We start from the raw sequence: 15387 nt of genomic DNA on the forward strand, positions 1-15387 counted from the left end.
GTTGATATTGATATTGATTAGTAAATATTTTTGCTTATGTATCAATCGAACTAGACGAAATTATAAATTCAAACATTATACATACAATATAATATAATAAATGATATACAAAAAACGAGAATTTTAATAGATTGGGAAAGGCATGTAACATAAAGTACACATTATAAAACATATAGAAAATAATGTATATTAATACCTTTGAATACGACCGTGAAGTTTTTTATCTTTTACGTCACTAAGCGTCTGAAAACAGAAGGGAATATCTATAGTTTCGATTGAATATATTTCAAATTCTCGATTTACCTCGGGAAATATTTCTCCATTGTTACTGCAAAGATTAGAATATTCCTCGCTAGGTAACGTCTTCCAAATATTGCATCTGCTGGCCGATTCTCCCGTCTTATATACATATGAATTAGCCATGTTGGTAAAGTCGTAATGACAGGTCAAAAAATGGCAGTAGCTGCGGATGGCATAACATAAGATTTGAGCTCAAAATATTTCTATATATGTATTTCACAAACCCCTTTCTTGCCTCCTTCTCGCAATTGGTCGCTGCAACCAAGGCGCAGCCCACACGCGAGACACGATCACTTACAATAACCGTAAAATGACCAACATCATAGTGCCTGAAAAATCGGTAGAGATAGCCATATTTAAAGTATAGATCCAATTAAAAGTGATCGATTCCAAATTGCTTTCCTAGTTATGTGGACGCTTACTTGGTGGCATCGAACTTGTTGATGAGTTCATCGGGCTCTTCGGCGTCCAAATACTCGTCAAACATGGCCTGGAGCGTGAGATCCAAAATATCGTTAAGCTGACGACGTCCAGTGCTGGCAAAAACGAGACCCAAGCATTCGCCAGCAAAGGGAAACCGGAGAACGGAACGACAAACCGAATGCTTAAACGACACAGTTGATGCATGCAAGCGCGCCGTGTAAGCGAGCTCCTCATCCCAGACAAGCATTCGCATCCGGCTAGCGGACTTGAAGGTCTTGTTGCTAACGGTTTTAAGAGAACCTCCGGCGAGCTTATTGCGATATGAATTGTGATAGCGTAAAATGGTGTTACGCAATTTAACCGTATCTGGCACAAGGCCTACAAATTTCGCCTTCTCATGCAGTGGATGCTGAAAGACAATCAGTGTAAAATAGAGAAAAAAAATCTCATATTTTTTTGTATCGTACCAGATCTCCTATTCGACAAATGAAATGCTTCATGTTATTCACATCGCAATAGTGTGAATTATTATAGCAATAGTTGTAAGAATAAACCAGCTGCAGCAATGACAGCAAAAATAATAGATACATTACACTTTTTTAAAATTTAGAAGAACAAGTATAAAAAACAAGAAGCAAAGTAAAAATGATATGCAGTAAACATACAAAATGTAATTTTTCATTTGACGAATTATTCAAAGGTAAAAAAATAGGTTAAATATCATTTACAGCTATTTAATTAACATAGGCAGCTATTTTCTCGCAGATTTCAAAGATTTTTAGTAACAAATAACAAATCATTAAAAAACTGAAAAATTATTTTTTATTAAAAACTTAAAAATGTTCATAAAATGTAAAATTGTTTGAGATTCAGTTGTCATTTGCGTTCCTGGGAATTTAAAACAGTAAATAGTTATTTGTAGACACCAATAAGAATTATTGTATACGCACTACGGGAAATATTTTGCCGGTGTTGCGACAAAGATTTCTGAAGGAATTGCTGGGTCTTGACTCCCAGTCCGAACAGTTGCTGGTTGGCTCTCCCGGCTTATAAGTAAAAGATCTAGACACCATAATAAAATCGAAGTGACAGGTTATAAGATAGCAATACCTATGCGAGGGCCCACATAAATTACGTATACGTAATATGCAATAATAATACGCAAATTATATACCCGTATTTATAGTTGAGCATGCAATCAGTGGCAACCACAATGGCGCAACCCACGCGAGAAACGCGATCGCTGATAAGAATTGTAAAACGGCTCAAATGCAAGTCTCTGAAATAAATAAAAATTACAACATTAATTACACTATATTACTAATGAATGATAGTGCTTTACTGTGGCACGCGAAAAAAGCTAATTAGCTGCTCCGGATCCTCGACCCTGAAATATGTCTCAAACATAAACCTGATTGTTCTATCCATAATATTTTTAATGCTTCTACGCTTTGAAATTGGCCGCACGATCCCAATGCACTCGCCGGCATAAGGAAAACGCAAAACAGATCGACACAGCGAGTGCTTAAAAGACACCGTTTCGGCGTGTATTCGCGCCGTGTAAGCGAGTTCCACATCCCAGATCAATTCACGCATGCGACAAGCCGGCGGAAAGGTCTTATTGTACAACGTAGTCAGAGTGCCACTAGCGACTTCATTGCGATATTTATTGTAATACGAGAGGATAATCTTACGCAGACGCAGCGTATCCGGAATGGTGCCCACATACTTGGTCTTGTTTAAATACGGTTGCTGGGGAACATTATTTCGATGTTAAGACCCATTCACAATGAATCGACAAACTTACGTGCTTCTCGCAGATAAAGTGCTTCTCACCAACCAAATCACAGAGATGCGTCGAGTTGTGGCAATAATTATAAGCGCTGCAAAGTTGCAGCAACATCAGGAGCAACATACATGCCAGTAGTCTCATCGATAAACCGCTTAACTCTGTATTTTAAAAGGATTTAAAAAAAAAAAAAAATTTAATAAAATACGATCAAATTTTGAAAAAGGATTCAAAGACATTTGTTTTATTCCATTTTGTTTATAATTTGTTGTATATTTCTTTTCAGTTTTTTTTATATTATGAAATTTCAAAATTCTTTTAGTTTTTTCTGCGTTTTGGTATTATGAATTATTATTATTATTATTTATTGCTGGGATTTGTAGGAAGAGTTTTTGCCTATAAATTCATTATGTTTATGCTTTGTTTTATTAGTATGCAATATATAATTTGTATGTAAATTGTTTTAAACATTTGGTTTTTTAGTTAGTATTAATATTAGTATATTAGCAAAGTCGAAAAGTCGAATTTTTTTAACTGTTGATTGTTTTCGTTTTGGTTTCTGTTTCTTTTTTTTTTGTTTTCAACTGATACAATTTGAACTACTCGTAGGATCAATAAATTAATAACAAATTAGGCAACATGTAAACAAAAGGTACGTTTATCATTCATCTTGTTCAAGTTCTCGTATGTAAAAAAATATTCTGCTTATTCAGTTTATTCAGGGTTTTATTATTTAACATCATTTCATGATTCCGTCATTATTTTTTATTCAATTGCAACAACAATAACAAATAAAGATATTTCACGGCTTTCATAGCGTTGGGTGTGTCTTGTGGGTGTAGCATGGTGGGCGGGGCAAAAATAATATAACTTAAAAGATCGCTGTGGCATTACACAAGTACTTATATACATCATAGAAAGGGTCGGCTTATTTTGTTTGTGTGAATGCAGTTAATTTAGTTAGTAGATGTCTCTCACTCTTATTGCATAATATATATATTTAGGTTTTTTTATATATGTATTAAAGGAGCTGCTAATAAAATATAAGTTTAAAAATTGTCAGTACTACTTTGCTTTACATTTTTCATACGGTTGCAGAGGGCGTCCTTTGTTTTAGTTATTCGATTTGTTGAAATATTTTCAAAGAAGCTACCTTCGCTCTGCAAGAGTATTTAAACTTCGACATGCCGAAGTTATATATATTATGTTTTTGCTTGTATTTTTGTTTACGTTTCGTTTAGCTCGATCTTTGCGTTCAAGTTGAATTGAGTTGAGTTTATGTTGTGACTGCATGTAGTAAAGGTATTTATGAAAAGTTATTATAAACTATGAATGTATACATATATATGCATAGTAAATATATAATTTTTGCTTCGCCTGTATATGCATATATACGCATATGTGTTCTCTCTATATATTGTATGTTTGTATATATATTCATGTATATAAGTATTATAAATGTAACCACAAAAATTCACAAGTACTCTCATGCATTCCCAGCTCACACAAGTCTATATATATTCATATATATATATATATATATATAGATATAACTATTTGTTTATTAAAACTAATTAGTAACACATACATACATCATACGTCTTATATACCAGGTGTAGGCACATCATTTGCAACAAAAGCGACGCCCACAACAAATGGAAACAAGTCTACAATCTAATTAAAGCATTTTTGTGTACACGAGTCGTAACTGAAACTTGCCACTTAAACTAAACTTAATCACTATATTACTATAACGTATGTATGCAACTATGTCTGTACAAATGCAGGTCTTGAAGAAGAATGAGAGGAGGTCGGGATACAAGACTATAAGACTAGTGAACCTTCATTCTATGTATATCAACATGCACACACAGTTCTAAATGACAATTTCGTATAAAAAATAGATATCTATACATACATATATTATAAACATATATATATAGATGTACACGTAGGGTATATTCAAACTCTATACTGTGTTTATATCACGTAGAGTAAAATTTTAACTAATCATCATTTTCTTGGGTGCTAGACACAGGTGGATGAGGCATGCTGCGATACACTCGCCGCGGCCTCCATATTAAAATCCTTGCTGTGCGAGCACATCGCGCAGACGCGTGTAGTGTCAGGATTCAGAAACGTGCAGAAGCGACAACTCCATTCATTTGGACTGGTCACAATCAGTTGCGTGGACACAGGTGGCGGTTGTTTAGCCACAGCGCCAGTTGAGTTCTTTCGATTTCGACCAGCAGAGGTTTTTGCTATGGCGCCCGTGTTTGTCTCCACTCTAGAGCCAGTTGCGCGATTGTCAATTGTAGCTGTTTTTAATGCAGATTTCACTTTCTTCACACCCGCGCTGCTGCTGTTGAGAGCTGGTGTTGGAGGCGGAGCGTGTACAGCTCGTACTTCACGTTTCTTCTCCAATGCTCGTGACTTTTCCATATTGACCGTTTGACTGTGCGCCTCAGGGCGTCGCTTTTCGACGATAGCAGCAGTCGGGGAGTGTCCTCCATTAGCTAATGTCAGCGATTCGAGGTCCAAACTCTGCATCAGCAAATCGTCACGATCGCCCCGATCCTTGTTGTCAAGATTCTTAAAAACATAGTTCCAGGCCTCGTAGCTGCCAAGACCATCCTGTTCTTTGGGATTTAGTGGCGGCGACGCGCTGTTTACAAATGTAAACTCATCCAAACTGGGTGATTCATAGCTGGTAGTTGTTGTATCGGAGATGTTCAGATCACGATCTCGTTGATGTTGGTGTTGTTGATGATGATGATAATGGGCATCCACTGGTGTTGCTGTTGCGCCAGCTGTCAGACTAATACGCTCCCTCAATTCCTTGTGCGTCGCTTTGCGATTATTGTCCATGGGATCCTGCAAATTCATAATTATTAATACGTATTATAACCGATATATACTTCAATCTATATCAGACTTACAATGAGTTGATCAAGATGCCGCTGAGGCCTGTCTAATGCTGATGATTCCGCCGCTTCACGCTGTGCACGAATGCGGCTACTTTTGGGCATGGGCTGGGCATAGACACACATATCTGGCTGACGCTGTTGCGGCTGTGGCAGCGTCGTTGGCAAGTCATAATTGCCACCGGTGTAGACCGATGGTTGCGCATACATGCCGCTATTCATGCCATGTTTGCTTGACTGAATGCGCGGTATACTAGCTTGTTGACCATAACGCGGCTCGTACTGACGTGGATCGTTGAAGTCATGTTGCATCAGCTGCGCATGCTCATTGAACGCAATCAGATGGTCATCCGGCGGATATGTGCTCTGTCTGTGCTGCATGGCAGCCACATTAGCTGAGTGTCGATTACTCTGTGGAGCAACTGGCACATGAGTGTCATAATATCCACAACTATGCGGCGCAACTGATGCCGTTGTTGGTTTGCCAATGCTGGCATACATATTGCTACTATTGTGGTCCGCATTCGCGTAGCCATCGTGTGGCGTGTCATATTGTGCGATCAGTTGGCTGGAGATGTTGTACGGCAACGGAATGCGATTGCCGGGTGCGTTGTAGCCACCCGTAACGGCTGCATACGATGCGGTGCTGCCCATGCTTAGGCCATCTAAGCAATCGTAGGGCACCTCATACAGATGGGGATTCAAATGCGGATGCGGATGTGAATGCGAATGCTGATGCTGCACGCTGCAATCCTTGGGATGCTGATCAAATGAATGGCGATGCGGCAACAGTGCATGCGGCTCCTGATAATGCTCCAAGCTACGTGAATGCGTCATCAATGCGGCCGACGGCTGCTGGTACATGCAACTCAGATTCGTGGGCGGGACTGACTGATGCAGTGCACAAGCATTGCGATTACTATTGCCATGTCCGCGTAGCATCGTTTGCTTTTCCGTGACGCAATTTTCACAGCGATTACGAGTCACATTGCTGTACGTGTTCTCCAAATTGATGAGGTCCTGATGCTGCTGCTGTTGCTGTTTTTGTTCTCTGCGCCTAAGTTTCTCGCCTATCTCCTTGATAGCCTGGGAAGCGTTGCAGATGTGGCGTTCACGATAATGGAAAATCTCCTTCCAAGTGCAATTTAAGCCGGTGGATTGAAGACTAGCATAAATCTGTTTCATAATTTGGCACTCCACATAGGCGGTCATGGCATCGCGTGCCACATTTGCAACCTGGTCCGGACAAATTGGTCCCTCCAACACAAACGTATCCTCGGCACTGCGACGATAGCCCATGGCCAGGAATAGCTTGTCGGCATCCAACAAATTGGAGTCCACTTCATGCTGATACGAGCCAGAGTAAGTCTACAAAATAGAAATTTTTTAATATCTTGGTTGGCCAAATAAACTATACTATCCATGTGCTAAACTTTACCTTCAGTTCGCGAAATTCCTTACGCCACGGTTTGGTGTACAGATTGCTGGCATACTGGCTGATGGCCTCGAAGCCAATGATTGCTCGCTGGCCCGTAAACTCATTCAAATCGCAGACGGTTCGGCGCAGTACTTGCCCCGTTTCCGGCAAAAAGAATTTGCGATCGTGCGACACCACGGTAAGAAAGTTCTTCAGGCAATCTGTAAAAAATACACGCCATATTAACAAAGTTGAAAAGATTTTGGATGGAGAACACGCTTACATTCCAGATTCTTACGATCTTTTAGCTTCTGGTCACCCAAATCGGCTTCGAGATACTTCCAGTGCAAGTTCAGTATATCTTCATAAAGTTCTGTCCAGGGTAAATAGTCCGACATGTTGGCGTGGCGTGACATGCAGCAACACCAAGGACTCTCATTCAATGCAAGTGTGGCTCCTGCAAAAGAGAGGTGAGAATAGAGATGAGATGAGATAAGATAGGTAATAAATGTATTCAAGGCTGCATCTTCGAATCACTTTATCGATTTTTGGAAACAATGTTCCAACTACAGAGAAGACGATTACAACGACAAACACACATACATTCATGCATGCAAAGAAGGCAATTTGCCCATTCAAGAGCATTCCAAGAGAGTGTGAGGGGACCAGAGACTGCCGAAATAGCAAGCAACTAGGCTGGCATATGAATCAGCCGTATAGAACACACCACCATCCGGCATGACGCATATTTCGCTATCAGACCTCACACATACACAGAAACGCCCGAGTGAAAGAGTAAGTGTATGTGCTCGTATATTCAACAGTGAACTGATAGTGTAAACATTAAGTAAAACAGCTGCAGTCAGTTGACAATGCTTGACGCTGAAATACCCGCTATAAATATTTTTCCGATTTTCTCCCGATTTAATTAATACATCAGCTGATCCTGAAAATATGAATTTATATTTGTACAACACAAACATTTGGAGTGCATACTAAGCTATAAGACCCGTTATCCCTTTATATAACGGGTATAACAATGGCAACATGTTTGCTACTTGCTTTAGCCGTCGTCGACAGCCGCATCGATAATGACTGTTAGTTAATACTTATCAGAGCCATTGATGCGCCTCCCCCCCTCCACATCATCACTTCAGCATAGGCATCAGCTGAGGACGAACCGACATTCATATGCATGTACATACATACATACATATGTACATGCATATATGTATGTACATATACTAAAGCAATCGACGATTAGACTCCAAGCAACTATAACAACAACTGCAATCAATAAAGAATATGTACACATATTGTATGCTTACAGCGTAATTGTTAATATGAATCACAATCACAATAATTTATGGCTAAAGTGGATCGATTTCTGCATAAAACTGAATCGTATAATAAGTTGTTCAACAGCTTAACAAAAGTATTCATTCCACTATTATCTTTGCGAACTTACTGAATGTCATCTAGCTGACTCATTCAGAAGCAGTTCTTTCGAATTTTGTACTTTCCCCGAAATACATACCCTCTACTTTAACAAAAAAAAAATGTAGCTGGTATATTTCGGTGCTTTTAACGAGCCAGTGTGACCAACTGCCACTCGTGAAAAATGGCAGACGAATCAATGAAATTGACAACATTAATTACATATCGCCAAAGAAAATAATGAAAACAGACAAATAATTTCGTAAATTCAAGTCAAGAGTATTTGCTAGCTATGATGTCAGCTGATTGTATTGCAAGCTCTTTTAAGCTGCTTGAAAGCTGCTAACTGTTTTTATTAGTCACAGTACAGAACAACGATCTGCATACATACAAACACACACACACACACACACACATTTTATTAATTTCAGCGTCTCGGCCATTTGCTTTGCTCGTAAAACTGGCGCACGCTGCATTTTGTTGTTTTGTCAAATTCAATTTAAAGCTCTGATGACTGGACCAAACTGTCAGTGCTGAGTGTGTGTGTGTGTGTGGGGTGTTGAGAACGTGGGATGGGATTATAAACCTTGGCGGAATCTTATTAGCCGTCCTGCTTTTAGGGATTTTCTTGACAAAAGCGCAGAAAAACAACACAACCGATTTTTAAAGGTAATGAAAACGACAAAATGGCGGAAGAAGCTTTTGTTCTTTATGTACAGAACGGCTTACCAGTGGAATTTTTTTAATTAAATGAAGCCAGTTGAACAGTCATTGGACTACGCACTGCAAAGCATCTCAAAGTTTTCTGTACATTTAATAAGCTGTAGACAACATAACAAAAAAGAAAAACAATAGCAACTTTTAATTTACATATTTTATGGGGTTAACCAGTGAGTGCAGCGGGCAATGGGGAGTGCAGATAGAAAGCTGCATGTAACGTGAGATGGGTAAAAAATCAACAGCAACAACAACAAACTGAAAGCTATGTACATAGAAAGTGACCGGTTTAAGGCCGACATAGACAACAAGAAGGAGTGAGACGACGAATATAAAGGTGTAAAAGCACATCAACAACTGCAACAGCAGCAAAGCAAAGTAAAAGCAGAAGTAGAAAACAAAAGCCTTTGAAGTTTTATATACAGTAAAGCCCAGTCAGTGAAGCCGCTGGAAACTCAGAGCAACAATAACAAAGAGAACGAGCACAGCAGCACAAGAAAAAAATCAATAAAAACTAAATGAAGTGCAAAACGAGCACAAAACAACAAAAGCAATACTAACTACACACTTATACACACTCAGCTTGATCAGTGCAAAAGCTTGTAAGTCACGTACAAGCTTCAATTGCGACTCACATGCTTTATCGCGCTCTTAGCGGTAGCCTGAGCTTTTGAGAATTCATAACACTATGCACTTGCCTAAACACAAAAAAGTAACAACAATGTCATATACTAATTTTTATGGAGTGGGGTAGGGAGTTCAAACAAGGCAATCTTGAACTGCGCCGTTTACCGTAGGCTAAAGTTGTTATTGTTGTTGTTACACTGTTATTTCCACATGCTAACGTAAATGAATGTTAATTAAAGAGTCTCCATTGACATTGACGGCATTTACACATCAAATCATGGCTACTTGCGTAAATTATACAGAAATCACGTTCAAATTACATTTGCAGTTGAGAACGTTGAGAATATTGGTCATTTATTGATTTTGGCACTAAGAGCCGTTATACACATGCATACATACATATATCTAGTATTCATTTGTGTGTGGCCTTAACTTGCATCGTAAGTGGTTTTTGTGTTTCAATCTAGTTGGCGGCGCAACAGTTTAAAGCAGTTTTCTCTTGGCAAGGTGACAAAAATCGAGTCTCCCTGTCCCTGTCCCCTATATTAATAGTGTTCACAACCGGCAAAAAGTTATGCGGCAGGGTGTTCTAATTCTTATTTTCAGCCTATCGCTTGCTTTACTAAATTTAGCAAGACACACACACACTACGCATCACACATACACATGCATACAAGCAAACACTAGGGCAAAAGCAAGACAAAAAGCTTATCCACACAAACACAATTCACCGGAAATAAACTTACAGAAATTCCTGCTCATCGCTTTTGCTGCTATTGTTGTGGTTGTTATTGCTGTTTTTTTTGTTATGGTTTTTGCTGCAAAGTTTGTTAATGCTCTGCATCTGCATCGCTGTTAAGTCAACACTCGTTCTGCCGAATTTAATACGATTTTAGTTGGCGTGGGTGGTTAAAACGACTATTTTTAGCACAGTTGCCGACCTTTTTGGTCGTTTTCGACTTACGTACGAACGAACGAACTGAAGAAAACAGCGAATGAACGAAATGCTTCCGCTTGTTGTTATTGTTTCAATGGCAGCAGCAGCAGCTGCAGATATATCGATAGCAATAGCCTATTCATTAGCATTATGCATCAACTTCACAAATATTCACTAAAATTGCAAAAGGCATTACTTTTGTATGTTATTTAAAAAAATTTTGTATTTGCATTACACACACACCTTTACGTATTATTTACTATGCGTTTCGTTGCGGTCAGAGGTGTAGAAACAACATCGATGCCGACATATCGATGTAAATGTTTTTTAATTTTATGAAATAAGCTTAAAAGCTGTGTTAAGGTGTGACCGCCAGCGAAAATTTCAAAATATACGGTTTCACGCCAATGAGAAATACCAAGTAACTGAAATCCCCACAACTTTCACCTGGTTACTCTATATTAAAATTATGGTATATTTAAAAAAATGCTCTTAATTTTAAATAACAAAAAAAAAATTGACAAAAATTAGAACAGAAATGAAATTTGACCATTCGAATGGAAATTAAGTATGTACGTTTGGTAGTTTTCAGCAAAAATATTTCAAAAATACAGTAAACTTATTTTAACCCGTTTAATGCGTAACACGAAAAATAAATATTTTTTCCGTTAAAAAATAATTCACTTAATTGTGGTATATCGCAGAGAAATTAGTTTGGGAGCACCAAAAATACAATTTGAAATTATCGATTGCAATTTCGAAAAATAGCTACAGGGACCGGAAATGGCATATTCTAGTGCGCCTTGGTCATTTTTGAAATTCCTACTACGGTCACACTGACAAAAACGTAAACACGGCATGGCTGTTGATCTAGGATTTGCGGAGGAATCCTCCAATACCGCTTGGTTAAGTAATCGTTACTTTCCCAGCAAGCTGGGTGGACAGCCCGCTTGGCTAGAGCTGGAAGTGCTGCCCACCACAACGCAGCTGCAATGCAACAAGTGTCAAGCACAAAAAGCATTCCTTTGCCAACTTTACGCAGCTTTCGAGGATGATTTCAACTTCCACCGCAGCATTTACGTGTTTGTGTGCCGTAATGCCGGTTGCCAGGAAGCCAACAAAGCAGAGTGTGTAGTCTTAACTAATAGAAAGTAAAGGTAATGCTTACGATTCAATTATTCTACAGGAACTTCACAGTACTGCGCTCTCAACTGCCCTTGAAAAACAAATTCTACTCGGAAGAGGAACCTTCGGAGGATGGCGATCCTTTGGTAAGTACCAAAATTTATAGAATAATATAGAAATGTACTTACATACTGGTTGTCATTAATCACCTAGCCTGCCATTCCGAGTCCAAAGAAACTGTGCGCTGCTTGCGGCTGCTTTGCTCCCCACACCTGCAGCCGCTGCAAGAGTGCCAACTATTGCTCTGGCGGTCATCAGCGTGCCCATTGGAAGCAGCACAAACCGAATTGTGAAGCTGGCAAACCAGATATAGTTGGAGATACGCTGCCAGGAATTGTTTTCCCTGAATACGAAATCGTTATGGAGCCTGAACCAGCAATCGAAGCAGTTGACAAAGACGAAGAAGAATGTCTGGCCGAATACGAAGAACTCTCAGCTAGCGGGAAGACGGGTGAACTTAAGGACGTATCCGAGAATGAATTGGATAAGTACTTTGGAAATGCAGAGGCCAGCGAAGACAAAGCATTCAAAGAGTTTAGAAAGCAAACCGCAGCTGAGCCGGAGCAAATTGTACGCTATAAGCGCAGTGGCGAACCTTTATGGATATCTGATGTTGAGTCTACAATTGGGGCTCAGTTACAGGCTCTGCCTAATTGCCGACATTGCCAGGGATCGCTGCAGTTTGAGTTTCAAATAATGCCACAAATGCTGGTGCTGCTCAAGGACGACAGCTTAGATTGGGGCGTGATTGCAGTTTACAGCTGTGCAAAGAGTTGCCCGATTGATGGCTATGTGGAGGAGCATGTCGTTAAGCAGGACATTGTAGCACCTCCTGCTGATGAGACGTGAATCTTCCAGCTGCTACTATGCATACAAATCAATTTTATTTGTATATGACGAAACAAAGTAAAAGAAAAATTACAGTACGTCGACAGTTAATGATTGGGAGCGATATGATGAACACGAATTACAGAGAGACTTTTTTGCTGCTATTTCAGTTTTATGATGGGGAAATAGCTGTGCTTCGAGAAATCGAATTCCGGCTGACGTTTCAGTTCCTTTTGATGACCGCGAGCCAACACATTCATGACCACAAAGTTGGTGCGCGCTATTTGCAGCAGATCCAGAATCTAAAAACATACCCACATTAGTAATAGAACATAATAATTAGGGAATTTTAATGACTTGCCTCCTGTTCGGGGTTCTGTATGCTTTCGAGTACATTACGCGCTTGATCGAAATGTTTGGCGGCCACGCTGTACAATTCCTCGACGCTGCTGAGCATCATGTGGTCGCGTATGCTCTTGAATTCCGCATAGGAAACGGGCGGCGGGCTAGTTAGAGGCACGAAAGGAGCAAATCGACGATTGTAGCGTATCTCCTCGTTGTCAAACTTGGACATGGGCAGACGCACACGCCCGTCTTTGGTCAGGGCGCCCATTGCCTTGTACATACCGCCGCACAAACTGAGCAGAGCATGATAGTAGATAATTTCCTGGCGATATGGACGCTGTTGTTTCTTGTTCTTCTTAGGCTTGGCCGCTTTGCGATTCTTGCCACCAGCACCTCCGCCTCCACCATTCACCTGCAGCTTGCTCTGATGCTCGGCGTACTCCTCTTGGGCCAGGAGAATGTTCTCGGTGCGTGTGAGCGCCGATACTAGGAAGCCCACAAGAAACTCATAGGGATACCAATAAATGTAGAGAAACTCGTGAACAGCATACAATTCCAACTCGAATCCCGACATCAAATAAATGAGCATGGCACGGAAACAATTGTACAGCACCCAAGTAGAGAAATGCGTACTGTGTTTGAGTGCTGTTGCATGCAGTTCATTTCCCTCCATGGCCCGTTCGTTGGCGAGCTGATTCATCAGCGAGTCCAAACGCACGGCGTCTACCTGCAGGGGGTCGAAGTTCTCAATCAAGTGCGCCAACTTATCGCGTTGGCGGGCACGATTAAAGCCGCACAGCCGAATGAATTGATTAAACGTGTTCATGTTGCTGCAATAGCGAAAGAAGGTTTCCAAATGCTGCTGCACCTTGGGATCACTGGCCACCGGATGCTTCAAATTCAGCACGGGTGGTGAATTGAAAGCCTGCACCGAGTGCCTCAAAAAGCGCTTCATCGACTGTTTGCCATGGGCCAAGCGAATACTCGAGCTAAATAGGTTTTGGAGCACGCTACGCGAGAGGATGCAGTGCCCCGACTTGCGACTGTATTCGATAAAGAAGTTCTGCAAAAGACAGGAAATATGTAGTATAAAGAGTTTGATAGTCGGCTGCTGCTTACGAGGGCGGAGTAGTAATCCTTGTGGCGTATCACTTTGCAGGCGTACTTAAAGCGTGCAACCATCTCCTCTAGAAACTGATAGCTGGCTGGGCGCTCACGTATCTTGATGCTGCGCGGAAACGTTGGCGGCTGGCTGCGATCATGTATGCGCGGCGAGAAGCCCATGGGATTGGGTGCCTCAGCTGCACCAAAGAAGAAATAATCAAACACACAAACTTATAAAATTAATGTATACTTACAACCCTCCACAGGCTGCGTGCCGCGCTCGATGGTGCGCTTGATCAGCGGCAGCAACTCGGAGGCCACATTCAGGTTCTTGTAAATCTCATTAACAGCCTCTTCGGCACTCTCAGCACTTGCCATCAGCTCCACCTGGTAGATAGCTTGGAAGAGATGCCGCATAAAGCGTAATCTATGCACCACAGCCATTAAATTCTGATCCTCTGCCGGTGGCAACTTCTTGCACTTGCGGACTAGCTCATCCTCCACGTCCTTCAACTGCCCGGCAATCGTAGCGGGTTGTGCCTTTTCCGCTCCCAGCAGCGCCGAATTGCCGTACAATTGAAAGTCTTCCTCCTCATTAACGGCCGCTAAGATAATAATGTTCTTGATGACCACAATAAGATTGCGCACAGCAATGCAAAAGACGCGCAGTGCCTTATCCTGTATCTGAGATGGAGCATGCAGATACAAGCAGGTGAAGAGCACCTGATCCATGGAGTTGCCCTCGAGCCAAGAAACCAAGCAGGCAAACAGTGCATCAAAGACACCAATCAGTTCCGCCGGCTCCAAGGCATCTAACTTAATAGCTCCCATCTACGAAAAGCCAAAAGTTAGACAATTATATTACGGGGCAACTTCAAACATACCGCAACGGCTGCCTCGAAGGAAGGCGGCGGCAAATCGAACTTATCAAAGCCCATGCCTACGTCCATCTTAGGATCCATAATCTCAATAGCCGACATGGCCTCGAACAACCCAAAGAGCATATCCTGTGCCAATTCACCGGGCAGCAGCTCGGCACACGCCTCGTGGAACTCTTGGGTCACATCAACCCAGCCATGAATGGGGTATTGTGTAATGTCTTCGGCGGCGCTACCGCCACGCATGGCACGCTGCACCTCCGGATCATTGAAACCACATTCGCTGACACTCCACTCGTCTTGTTCACTATTGCTATTGCCCTCCCGCTCCCGTTCCAAGTCCCTTGACTCTGATTTCGTTCGCATTGCAGAAACTGTGGCAGCAGCAGCGGCTGCAGCTGCGGCGGCGGCTGCTGCCGCGGCAGTGGCTGCCTGAAAGTCCGTAGGCTGCTCCGTCGTAATGCCTTGCATTATCC

At 41.3% G+C, this 15387-nt stretch overlaps 5 protein-coding genes across 8 annotated transcripts; 1 reads left to right on the plus strand and 4 right to left on the minus strand.

Moving 5' to 3' along the window:
• Positions 1-131: 131 nt before the first annotated feature.
• On the minus strand, positions 132-1378 carry LOC133842852 (antigen 5 like allergen Cul n 1-like). Its single transcript, XM_062276127.1, has 5 exons — positions 1191-1378; positions 723-1132; positions 525-629; positions 304-463; positions 132-243 (listed from the first exon to the last, which is right to left on the minus strand). Exons 1-5 carry the CDS (start codon positions 1311-1313, stop codon positions 190-192), a joined length of 852 nt encoding a protein of 283 aa, XP_062132111.1. The 5' UTR covers positions 1314-1378; the 3' UTR covers positions 132-189.
• Positions 1379-1522: 144 nt separating this feature from the next.
• LOC133842542 (antigen 5 like allergen Cul n 1-like) lies at positions 1523-2906 on the minus strand. Of its 2 annotated transcripts, none has more exons than XM_062275684.1 (5): positions 2531-2906; positions 2135-2475; positions 1898-2002; positions 1674-1833; positions 1523-1611 (listed from the first exon to the last, which is right to left on the minus strand). In XM_062275684.1, exons 1-5 carry the CDS (start codon positions 2654-2656, stop codon positions 1600-1602), a joined length of 744 nt encoding a protein of 247 aa, XP_062131668.1. In that variant the 5' UTR covers positions 2657-2906; the 3' UTR covers positions 1523-1599. The 2 variants fall into 2 exon arrangements, with proteins under 2 accessions (XP_062131668.1, XP_062131667.1); XM_062275683.1 differs by having other exon boundaries at positions 2066-2475.
• A 147-nt stretch (positions 2907-3053) lies between these two features.
• LOC133842528 (protein tamozhennic) lies at positions 3054-11877 on the minus strand. Of its 3 annotated transcripts, XM_062275658.1 has the most exons (7): positions 10815-10929; positions 10599-10745; positions 10381-10506; positions 7137-7310; positions 6875-7074; positions 5452-6804; positions 3054-5386 (listed from the first exon to the last, which is right to left on the minus strand). In XM_062275658.1, the coding sequence occupies exons 4-7, from the start codon at positions 7267-7269 to the stop codon at positions 4541-4543; spliced, it is 2532 nt and encodes an 843-aa protein (XP_062131642.1). In that variant the 5' UTR covers positions 7270-7310; positions 10381-10506; positions 10599-10745; positions 10815-10929; the 3' UTR covers positions 3054-4540. The 3 variants fall into 3 exon arrangements, with proteins under 3 accessions (XP_062131642.1, XP_062131643.1, XP_062131644.1); XM_062275659.1 differs by lacking the exons at positions 10381-10506; positions 10599-10745; positions 10815-10929 and adding an exon at positions 11740-11877; XM_062275660.1 differs by lacking the exons at positions 10381-10506; positions 10599-10745 and having other exon boundaries at positions 10815-10924.
• LOC133842539 (programmed cell death protein 2) lies at positions 11380-13859 on the plus strand. Its single transcript, XM_062275676.1, has 3 exons — positions 11380-11698; positions 11758-11842; positions 11910-13859. The coding sequence occupies exons 1-3, from the start codon at positions 11430-11432 to the stop codon at positions 12603-12605; spliced, it is 1050 nt and encodes a 349-aa protein (XP_062131660.1). The 5' UTR covers positions 11380-11429; the 3' UTR covers positions 12606-13859.
• Positions 12609-15382, minus strand: LOC133842531 (N-alpha-acetyltransferase 35, NatC auxiliary subunit homolog). Its single transcript, XM_062275663.1, has 5 exons — positions 14918-15382; positions 14288-14864; positions 14049-14230; positions 12946-13992; positions 12609-12886 (listed from the first exon to the last, which is right to left on the minus strand). Exons 1-5 carry the CDS (start codon positions 15380-15382, stop codon positions 12746-12748), a joined length of 2412 nt encoding a protein of 803 aa, XP_062131647.1. The 3' UTR covers positions 12609-12745.
• Between the last annotated feature and the right edge of the window lie 5 nt (positions 15383-15387).

This window comes from Drosophila sulfurigaster, chromosome 3, assembly GCF_023558435.1.
Source record: "Drosophila sulfurigaster albostrigata strain 15112-1811.04 chromosome 3, ASM2355843v2, whole genome shotgun sequence".
Taxonomy (NCBI): domain Eukaryota; kingdom Metazoa; phylum Arthropoda; class Insecta; order Diptera; family Drosophilidae; genus Drosophila; species Drosophila sulfurigaster.

Bases quoted from the DNA above. Each gene is read 5' to 3' on its own strand.
- LOC133842528 (XM_062275659.1), bottom strand. From the start codon at position 7,269: ATGTCACGCCACGCCAACATGTCGGACTATTTACCCTGGACAGAACTT. The intron at 7,075-7,136 runs GTAAGCGTGTTC...TATTTTTTACAG, and splicing joins AGATCGTAAGAATCTGGAAT to ATTGCCTGAAGAACTTTCTT. The intron at 5,387-5,451 runs GTAAGTCTGATA...ATGAATTTGCAG, and splicing joins GGCATCTTGATCAACTCATT to GATCCCATGGACAATAATCG.
- LOC133842852 (XM_062276127.1), bottom strand. From the start codon at position 1,313: ATGTATCTATTATTTTTGCTGTCATTGCTGCAGCTGGTTTATTCTTAC. The intron at 1,133-1,190 runs GTACGATACAAA...ATTGTCTTTCAG, and splicing joins TTTGTCGAATAGGAGATCTG to CATCCACTGCATGAGAAGGC. The intron at 464-524 runs GTTTGTGAAATA...TGCCATCCGCAG, and splicing joins GAGAAGGAGGCAAGAAAGGG to CTACTGCCATTTTTTGACCT.
- LOC133842539 (XM_062275676.1), top strand. From the start codon at position 11,430: ATGGCTGTTGATCTAGGATTTGCGGAGGAATCCTCCAATACCGCTTGG. The intron at 11,699-11,757 runs GTGTGTAGTCTT...ATTATTCTACAG, and splicing joins CAGGAAGCCAACAAAGCAGA to GAACTTCACAGTACTGCGCT. The intron at 11,843-11,909 runs GTAAGTACCAAA...TTAATCACCTAG, and splicing joins CGGAGGATGGCGATCCTTTG to CCTGCCATTCCGAGTCCAAA.
- LOC133842542 (XM_062275683.1), bottom strand. From the start codon at position 2,656: ATGAGACTACTGGCATGTATGTTGCTCCTGATGTTGCTGCAACTTTGC. The intron at 2,476-2,530 runs GTAAGTTTGTCG...AATGTTCCCCAG, and splicing joins ACTTTATCTGCGAGAAGCAC to CAACCGTATTTAAACAAGAC. The intron at 1,834-1,897 runs GTATATAATTTG...GCCCTCGCATAG, and splicing joins ATGCTCAACTATAAATACGG to GTATTGCTATCTTATAACCT.
- LOC133842531 (XM_062275663.1), bottom strand. From the start codon at position 15,382: ATGCAAGGCATTACGACGGAGCAGCCTACGGACTTTCAGGCAGCCACT. The intron at 14,865-14,917 runs GTATGTTTGAAG...GGCTTTTCGTAG, and splicing joins CCTTCGAGGCAGCCGTTGCG to ATGGGAGCTATTAAGTTAGA. The intron at 13,993-14,048 runs GTAAGCAGCAGC...TGTCTTTTGCAG, and splicing joins AGGATTACTACTCCGCCCTC to AACTTCTTTATCGAATACAG.